Raw genomic sequence first — 8458 nt, 5'->3', positions numbered from 1 at the left:
AGCTCACCAGAAAGAGACAGAGATAGAAAGTGAGAAATCACCCCCCCGGCGGGGGTGTGTGGATGGCCACGTTGCAATCCCTTCTCTTCCATTCTCCTTTGGGATCTTGGGCATGCACACACATGTGCCAGGTGTGAGTTTAAGCCACCGGGTCCAGGATTCAAACCGTGGTCGGCTACATGGGAGTCCAGCGACATAGCCATTACGCTAACTGCTGGTCCCTCTAAGCTCTTATAAATTTATTACCTACTTCTTCTTATCTGTAACCTGGCAATGAATCTATGACATGTCATAAAATATGTATATGTAGTGCCGCCTTGTACTATAAATAAAAATGCCCAGTTTGTCTGGGCAGCTCAAGCTATGGCACAAGTTGCTTGGGCTACCTAGGCTCAGACTGCCTATGTCTGCTGCTACTCTGTCTCTTTGTCTTCTTTCCAATTCCCCACTCCTCTCTAAATAAAGGGCTTCCTCTTTCTTTTCCTTTTTCTCTTCCTCACCATCAGCCCTCTAATGATGGTTTAGCTAGAGTCAAGCTCTGGGGCACACGCCGACAAGTGAGCATGAGCTGCCGGTCAGTCCTCACCTTGGCCCTGGGTCTTGATGTCCAACTACGAGCTGGGGGGCCCAGGACAGAAGAGAAGCCCCAAACCCAGAGAGTTCCTGTCTCCAGCCTGGCTGGGTTAGGGTCACCTTCCTCCTGGTTCTCTCTTCCTCCTGCCCCTCCCTAGCCCTCCCCCTCAGCCCTTATAGCCACATCCTGCAAGGAAAACCCCAGACTCCTGCAGCAAGGCAGAGATGAGGATGTGCGTGGGGGCTCTGCCGCCCTGCTCAGCCCTCCTGCTCCTGGGGCTCATGCTTGGTGCCGCGGTCGGGCTTGACTGTGTTGGGGACACCTATCCTAATAGCGGCAGATGCTGTCACGAATGCCAGCCTGGTGAGTGGCCCAGCCTCAAGATTGGGGTGGTGTTGTGGGGGATGCCCCAAGGGACCTGGCTCCAGGCTGGGACAGAGGGGCTGCCTGGAGATTGGTTCTGGGGAGTGGGGTGGCCGAAAGGTCTGCCAGGATGGGGGGACAGGCCCTACCTTGGCCCAGAGTTCACAAGCCCAGGCCTCCACTGCACAGGTAACTGGATGGTAAGCCGCTGCGACCATACCAGGGACACTGTGTGCCTCCCCTGTGATCCCGGCTTCTACAACGAGGTGGTCAACTACTACACCTGCAAGCCCTGCACGCAATGCAATCAGAGTGAGCCCCACCCACCCCGACCCTCACAGTCCCGCCCTGCGTGGGGGCAGCAGCAGCCAGTGCCCCCCTACAGCCGCAGAGACAAACCCCAAAACCACAGTGGGGCCTGTTCCGCCCCAGGGGTCCCTTGAGGAGGCAGGGCATACCCCAGAGGCACCTACCTTCTCCAGGGGGTTGTAGCTCAGCCCAGGCCACATGGAGCCAGCACTGAGCACATGCTGGCTGTGTATCCTTGCCTGAGCGGACCTGGGCAGGGAGGCGAGGGAGCTAGTCATGGAGGCCTTGCCTCAGGTGCTGTTGCAGGTCGGGGGGAAGGGAAGGGAGGCCGGAGCTACCATAGTGCTGTCCCTGGAGCCATGGGACCAGGAGGGACAGACGTCCAAGGAGAAGGTCTCAGGAGGGGAGGAGGAAAGAGCCTGAAGTGGGTCACCCTCCGGGTTTCAGGGGGGTTCCTGGTCTGGCTGAGGCTACAGCAGACCTCAACTCTGCACCTGTACTGTGGGGAGGCAGGTACCTGAGTTGCCCTTCCTTCCTGGACCCTCCTCCATAGCCCTGCCCACTCTGCTACCCCAACCTGATGACACTTCACTCTTGGCCTTCTGCCCAGGAAGTGGGAGCGAACTTAAGCAGAATTGCACATCCACGCGGGACACCGTCTGTCTCTGCAGGCCAGGCACTCAGCCCCTGGAAAGCTTCAAGCCTGGAGTAGGTGAGCCTCAGGGTGGCCCTGTCCACCTGGAGTGGGGGAGAGAAGTGACAGGGCCCATGCACAGCAAGCCAACACCAGGCAACAGTCAGGTTCTGTGTGTCCTGACTCCAAGTAATAACTAAATGAGCCATGTTGGCACTTCCCCCAGCACTCCCTACCCAAGACTGGGGCTCTGGGTCAGCTTGCTGGTCAGGGTCAGAGAGGGAGATGTGGGCAGGGAGGGGCCTGCAGAGGCCAAGCCCCTCCAACCTGCCAGTTTGCCATGGGGGCTAAACACCTAGTCCCACAGGTCCCACCTCCAGACACCTTGGCCTCTGGTGTCCCCCTAGTGGCAGTGGGAGGCTGAGCCTCTGCTGGTCTTTGTTGCAGACTGTACCCCCTGCCCTCCAGGCCACTTCTCCCCAGGGAACAACCAGGTCTGCAGGCCTTGGACCAAGTGAGTGCCATGGCTGGCCGCTGGGGCTGGGGATCAGCGTTGCAGGGCACAGAGGGCTCAGGGACTCGGGTTGAGGACTGGGGTGAGGAGGTTCAGTTAGGTGCCAGGTTAGACACCAGGAAGTTCTTGGCCAGGGGGATTCTTGGGGACTTCCTTCCACAATGGCTTCTACCTAGCCCTGCTTGCTAAGGTATGAGACCCTGCCTGTGAGTAGGGGGAGACGCGAGACCATCGCCCAGAACCTAGGAATGTGTGTGAGATCACCCATCCACAGCTGGAAGGCCTCTCTTCTCATAGGGTTCTCACTCAAGGATGGCAGGAATAAAGAGGGAGTTGTGGAGCAAAGAGGCCTCGGGGGGAGCAGGACAGGGAGAGGCTGAGTGCAGGGAAGTGGTGGGGAGGTGGTGGGCTGAGTTTATTGAGGTGGGAACAAGGTCTGGAGAAACCTTGGGATTTGGGATGGGTGAGGGCTTGGGCAGGGGCCCTCGGCTGCCTTTGGTCCTGAGGGTGACTCTGTGTAGACTACCACATCTCACTGGTCCCAGGCATCTCTGGCCTGATTTGCACCCCACCCCTACCCATCCCAAGCTGCACCTTGGCAGGGAAGCGTACTCTGCACCATGCTAGCCCCACTTCGGATGCTGTCTGTGAGGACAGGAGCCCCCCAGCCACACTGCCTTTGGAGACTGAGAGTCCTCCGGCTAGACCCACTACTGCTCAGCCTACCTCAGCCAGGCCCATGACTTCACAGGGGCTCGGCACAACCACCTCTGAGACCCCCAAGGGTAAGAGGACATGGCCTTGCCCTAGCAAGGCTCCCCACCCAAAGAGGAGAGTGGGGAAGGGAGGTGGTGCTGCCCTCAGGTCTTGTCCCCCATGGATCCCACCCAGCAGGCCCCTCCCCACAGACCCCCCGCTTGCTGCAGTCCTGGGCCTGGGTGTAGGCCTAGGCGTACTGGCCCCCCTGGCTGCTCTGCTGGCCCTGCATCTGCACCGAAGAGCTTGGAGGTCACCCCCTGGTGAGTGCCCACTGTGAGCCCTGGGCAAGTGCCTCTGGAAGGATGATGCCCCACCTCCCACTTCTTCCTCTCTCTTCCTCCCCAGGAGGAAACAGCTTCCGGACCCCCATCCAAGAGGAGCACACTGATGTACACTCCACCTTGGCCAAGATCTGAGCAGGGTCCACTGGGGCGAAGCCGCAGCCCCCAGGTTGGACCATGTGGGATCATGGGGTGCCCCAGGTACAGGTGCTGTGCACTGCTGCCCACCTGCACCCATCTGTACCGTTTTAGGTGCAGCTGGGCTGGCTCCCCGGGCTCTACTACGTATGTTGTGCATACTCCCTGCCCTGGTGGAGCCCCAATAAAAGTGTTGGCAAATGTGGGTCTCTGACTGAGCACCAGTGGGCTGGGGGCCATGCTCACTTCCGGCTAGCCAAGGTAGGGGTGGGGGTAGGGAGTTCAGCTAGAATGCCCGGGAGACCTGTCTTCAGGTGAGGTGCATTCTAGTTTCTGTGAGCTGATGGGTGGACATGGGGACCGAAAAGGCCAAAATGAACATACTCAAGGGACTCAGACCAGGTCGTGTATAAGTGGGCCCTGGGCCAGGTGCTGACAAGACCAGGCAGGAGCTCCAGCGTCCTGGTTGACAAAGCAGCCTATGAGGGACTGACCCCCTTGGGTCGCTCTGTACTTGGTGGAGAGAATATGAGACCCCACACTCTGCCATACCCCAGGTAGTAGTGGCATTGGGGTGCTGCTTGGGAGTGCCTGAGAGTGGAAGCACATGGTGCTCATATCTTTGCAGTAGGGCTTTCAATGGAAAGTTCTGGAGGTTTCTGATGGACCCAGCCATTCCACTGCTGGGTACTTACCTAAGAGGAACAAGTGCCCTTGGGTGCAAACAAAAATGTTCACAGCAGTTTTAGGTAAAATAAACCCAATGCAGAAAAAGCAAGTATCCACCAATAGAAGGGGGGGGGGAGACAAACTGCAACATATTCAGACATGCTCACTAACACCCCGAATGTAGTTTTGAAAGGAGACCAGGCAGTGACCTCATCTCAGGCCCCAGGGTTCCCCACTGACTGCACAAAGTCCTCTGGGCCAGTGTCTGGAAGTGGAAGTGTCCTTCACGTGGCTTGAGTGCATGGTGTGAAATACTGCATCCAAGCCACCCCTTGTGACAAACACTCCATAAACTAGAAGCAGAAACTGTACAGGAAGCTCTGGATCCAGCATAGGAATGGCCTATCTTACTTAATATGTGAGCAATGAGGACAGTGAAGCCCAAGCCAAGGCATCTGTAACGCATGGGAGGGGAAGGTTGGTGTTCGTAAAGGGTTTAAGATCTAAATAAAACACCTCTGGGAAGAAGGTGGGAGAAGGGGGAGAGTGTGAGGAGAGGAATCAAGGAGAAAAATAGAGAGGCAAGACATTTGTGGGACACAGAAGTGGATGATTGTCGATAACATATTGTATCTTCAACAGGACTGGAGGAGGTGCATTCGCGTTGGGTAGATTTACTTTGCAGGTTGTGGTGATGTATAGTTATTGAATGCATAGAATAGGTTGAAATAAAAACAAAATAATAATAATAATAATAATAATAATAATAATAAAAGACCTAAATAAAGCACCTCTGGCCCAGCCACTGTGGTTCAAGTGACTGAGGCCACATGGGACATCTGGGTTCATTTGCCAGCCTGAACGGTTTAGGTGTAGTGGTGCATGCCTGGGAGGTTGGGAGCTGGAGCAGGATTGTGGCAAGAGACTCTCAAAAAATACCTCTCTCTATTGGGCTGGCCTTGTAGCCTAGTGTTTAAGGGAGCCAAATCCTGGCCCTGGCAGCTTGAAAAATATGCTGAATGTGTGTGTGCCCCAAATGTGTGTGGAGAAATGGAGGAGGGATTGTAGTGTGACCATGCTCCACTGAGGTGGGGTGCTTTTTCTCTCTCTTTATCTCTCTTTAGCAAGTGCATGTGCCCTGTGAAAATATGAAATAAAAAAATAATCTCTTACCCTCTTCCTCTATCCCCCTTCCTAGCTTCTCATAAAAATGTAAAAGACATCCGAAGTGCTAAGAGTTCTCAGCTTCTCTCATGAACAGAGAAGGCAAAGCCAGAGCCTGAGAGAGACTTGCTGATGGCTTGGCAAAGCCTTGTTAAGTAGGTGGCGGGGACAGTCTCGTGGCTCGCCTCCTGTGGCCACCTGGCCTGGCACCTGCACTGTGTCTCACAGACACACAACCTCGTCCTCATGACCACTTCACACAAGCATCCCTGGGGCTGACCCCTCTCCCCTACCTCCCCTTGTCCAGCTTGCCCTGGCCAAGTCTGTCTCATCCAGCTGATAAAGACTTACCTCCTAGGGGACCAGCAGTTAGCGTAATGGCTATGTCGCTGGACTCCCACGTAGTTGACCGCGGTTTAAGTCCCAGACCCAGTGGCTTAAACTCACGCCAGGCACGTGTGCATGTGTGCCCAAGATCCTGAGAAGAGAAGGGAGGAGAAGGGATTGCGGCGTGACCATCCCCCGGGGGATGATTTCTTGCTTTCTGTCTCAGTCTCTCTCTGTCTTCTAGCGAGCGCACGCGCCCTATAGCAAAAACCTCTCCAAAAAAAAAAAGACTTACCTCCTATGTCCAGAGACAGCTTCTTTCTGTTGCTGCTTGGGATGAAGCAGGGAAATTTTCTTAACCTACCTTTGCCTCTGGTCAGTGTGAGAGAGACAGAGAGGAGAAAGAGAGAGAGAAAGTGAGAAAGCATCCTCCACGAGGAATGGTCACACCATAATCCCTTCTCTATTTTCCCCTCCCTTTGGAGTTTTGGGTATGCACATTCACATGCCTGGCATGTTTGTCGAGACATTGGGTTAGAGACTCACACAGCACAGTTGGCCGTGTGGGATCTAGCTGCCTTAACCATCATGCCATGCCATGGGCTGGCCCCTAATGATCCTTTTCTCCCCCGTCTTTAATTTGCTGTAAGGTATGTGTACTCGATGGAGAGAATCAGAGAGAGAGGGAGAGAAAGTGAGAAAGCACCCTCTGTCAGGGTGGTCATGCTGACTCCCTTCTCCATTCTCTTCTTGGGATTTTGGGTACACACACACACACGCACGCACGCACGCACACACCTGGCATGTTCTTCAAGCTGCCAGGTCTGGGACTTGAACCGTGTTGTCAGCCATGTGGGATCCAGTTGCCTTAACCACCATACCACCAGCTGACTGCCTGATGGCCCTTTTCATCATGCTGGAGTATCATGTTACTTGCCCCAAAAGGCACCATGATACCATGATCAACATATGGTAGTGAGTACCATCTCTGATCTCAAACCTCTGGCCCTCCCCAACCCCTCTGTTATCCATGAGCCTCCCCCAATTGCAAGGGAAGAGAGGGCTGTCCTGCTGGCCACTCAACACATGTGCACTGACTTCCTGGAATGTTCAGGGCACAGGACGGCATAGCAGACAGGACAGAAGAATCCCTAACCTCATGACCTGAGGTTGGGGCAGCAGACACAATCAGCACTGTGGGGTGGCTTCAGGGTGGTCAGGGAAGGCCAGGCCTGGATGGACCAGTGCAGAAGGCCCTTTTGGGGGAAAGAGGAATAGGCAGCCAGGGCCTGTGGGGCCTATAAAGTGGAAGGTCATGGGGAAAGGGCTTCCTCTCCAAACCTTGCAACTCACACCATCAGGGCACAGGCCTCCACTCCCTCCAATTCCTGGGGCCTACTTGAGGCCACCTGGTGCTTCTTCCCCAGCCGGCACGGCTGCACCCTGTCCCCTCACCATGAATGTTGGGTCACCTCTTTGCTTCCATGCTGTCCCTAAGCAATTTCTAACCCCTGCCCTGCCTGAGCTCCAGACCTGGTTGTCCAGTTGTGTCTTCCCTCTGGGGCCCTACAGACACCAACCAGGCGGGCTGCCACCTCCCTCTGCCTAGGCTAGCTGCTCCTCCAGAGCCCCCATTTTTCCTCTGTCCTGCCTTGGTGGATCAGGCCCCCTCTCTTCACCCCAACAGCCCTTCTAGGTAATGTGGGATTCTTTTTTTTCCCTCTGCTGCCCTGGCTCCTGCAGCTTTTCTGCCGCAAACATGCATTACTTGTGTCATCTAAAGCAAGAGGCAAAAATATGATGAGTTGCTCATAAAATATTAGAAAATACAGATGACTTGGGACCAGCAGTTGGCATAATGGCTATGTCACCGGACTCCCATGTAGTTGACCGTGGCTCGAGTCCCAGACCTGGTGGCTTAAAACTCATGCTGGGCGCATGTGCACGCGTGCCCAAGATCCCAAGAGGAGAATGGAGGAGAAGGGATTGTGGCGTGACCGTCCCCCCCGGGGGATGATTTCTCGCTTTCTGTCTCTCTGTCTCTGTCTGTCTGGCGAATGCACACACCCTATAGCAAAAACCTCTCCAAAAAAAAAAGGAAAAGAAAGAAAGAAAATACAGATGACTAGATAAAAATCATCTCTCGTGCCACCACCCAGTTACAGAAAGTACTCATTTTTTGGTGTCTGCAAGTAGAGTGAGGTGCCGGGAGGGGCCTTCCAGAGCAAGCCAACATGTAGCCCCATGGGACCCCTCCAGTGGTCACCACAGAGCTACTAGTGGGGCTGCTTAAGACTGTCAGCTCCCCCAAGCAGAAGTGGTTCCTGCCTAGCCCAGCTTCCTCCCCCTCGGTCCCCTGTACACTCTGTCCCTGGTCACAGAAAGACCAACCGCACCATGATAAGCATCATTTACAAGGGATGTGCTATATTTTCTTGAGCCAGTGTGCTGGGTGCTCACCAGAATTGGGGTGCGGGTGAGCCTATGCTGGTATAGACCTGATTGACCTGTTAGGTCTTTAGAACGGGCAACATCAAGGTCCAAACTGCTCTTGTTCTTTGCTCTGAGCACCTTCACCTGGACTCCAGGTGAGGCTCAGCGGCTTCCCTGTATGTCTAACCAACCTACCAAAGCGCTGAGCAGAGAGATATCTGAAACCCTCAAAAAGAGGAAGCCCTAACCCCACTGGTCTTCTCTGGGTGTTGGAGAGGTTTTTTTTTTTTTTT

At 54.8% G+C, this 8458-nt stretch overlaps 1 protein-coding gene across 2 annotated transcripts; it reads left to right on the top strand.

The window, feature by feature from the left end:
- Window positions 1-761: 761 nt before the first annotated feature.
- Window positions 762-5214, top strand: TNFRSF4 (TNF receptor superfamily member 4). Of its 2 annotated transcripts, XM_006164088.3 has the most exons (7): window positions 765-937; window positions 1127-1249; window positions 1857-1958; window positions 2328-2394; window positions 2983-3179; window positions 3303-3413; window positions 3499-5214. In XM_006164088.3, exons 1-7 carry the CDS (start codon window positions 799-801, stop codon window positions 3567-3569), a joined length of 810 nt encoding a protein of 269 aa, XP_006164150.1. In that variant the 5' UTR covers window positions 765-798; the 3' UTR covers window positions 3570-5214. The 2 variants fall into 2 exon arrangements, with proteins under 2 accessions (XP_027622355.1, XP_006164150.1); XM_027766554.1 differs by lacking the exon at window positions 3303-3413 and having other exon boundaries at window positions 762-937.
- The last annotated feature ends 3244 nt before the right edge of the window (window positions 5215-8458 follow it).

Source organism: Tupaia chinensis, unplaced genomic scaffold (genome assembly GCF_000334495.1).
Source record: "Tupaia chinensis unplaced genomic scaffold, TupChi_1.0 Scaffold143584_1, whole genome shotgun sequence".
Taxonomy (NCBI): domain Eukaryota; kingdom Metazoa; phylum Chordata; class Mammalia; order Scandentia; family Tupaiidae; genus Tupaia; species Tupaia belangeri.
The sequence above is the reverse complement of the archived record's forward strand: the minus strand, read 5'-3'. Positions and strand labels throughout refer to the sequence as shown.

What these genes read in the sequence shown, in the direction of transcription:
- TNFRSF4 (XM_006164088.3), top strand. Translation starts at nt 799, where the DNA reads ATGAGGATGTGCGTGGGGGCTCTGCCGCCCTGCTCAGCCCTCCTGCTC. An exon ending in GTCTGCAGGCCTTGGACCAA is followed by an intron (nt 2,395 to 2,982) that starts GTGAGTGCCATG and finishes ACCCATCCCAAG; the next exon opens with CTGCACCTTGGCAGGGAAGC. An exon ending in CACCTCTGAGACCCCCAAGG is followed by an intron (nt 3,180 to 3,302) that starts GTAAGAGGACAT and finishes CCCTCCCCACAG; the next exon opens with ACCCCCCGCTTGCTGCAGTC.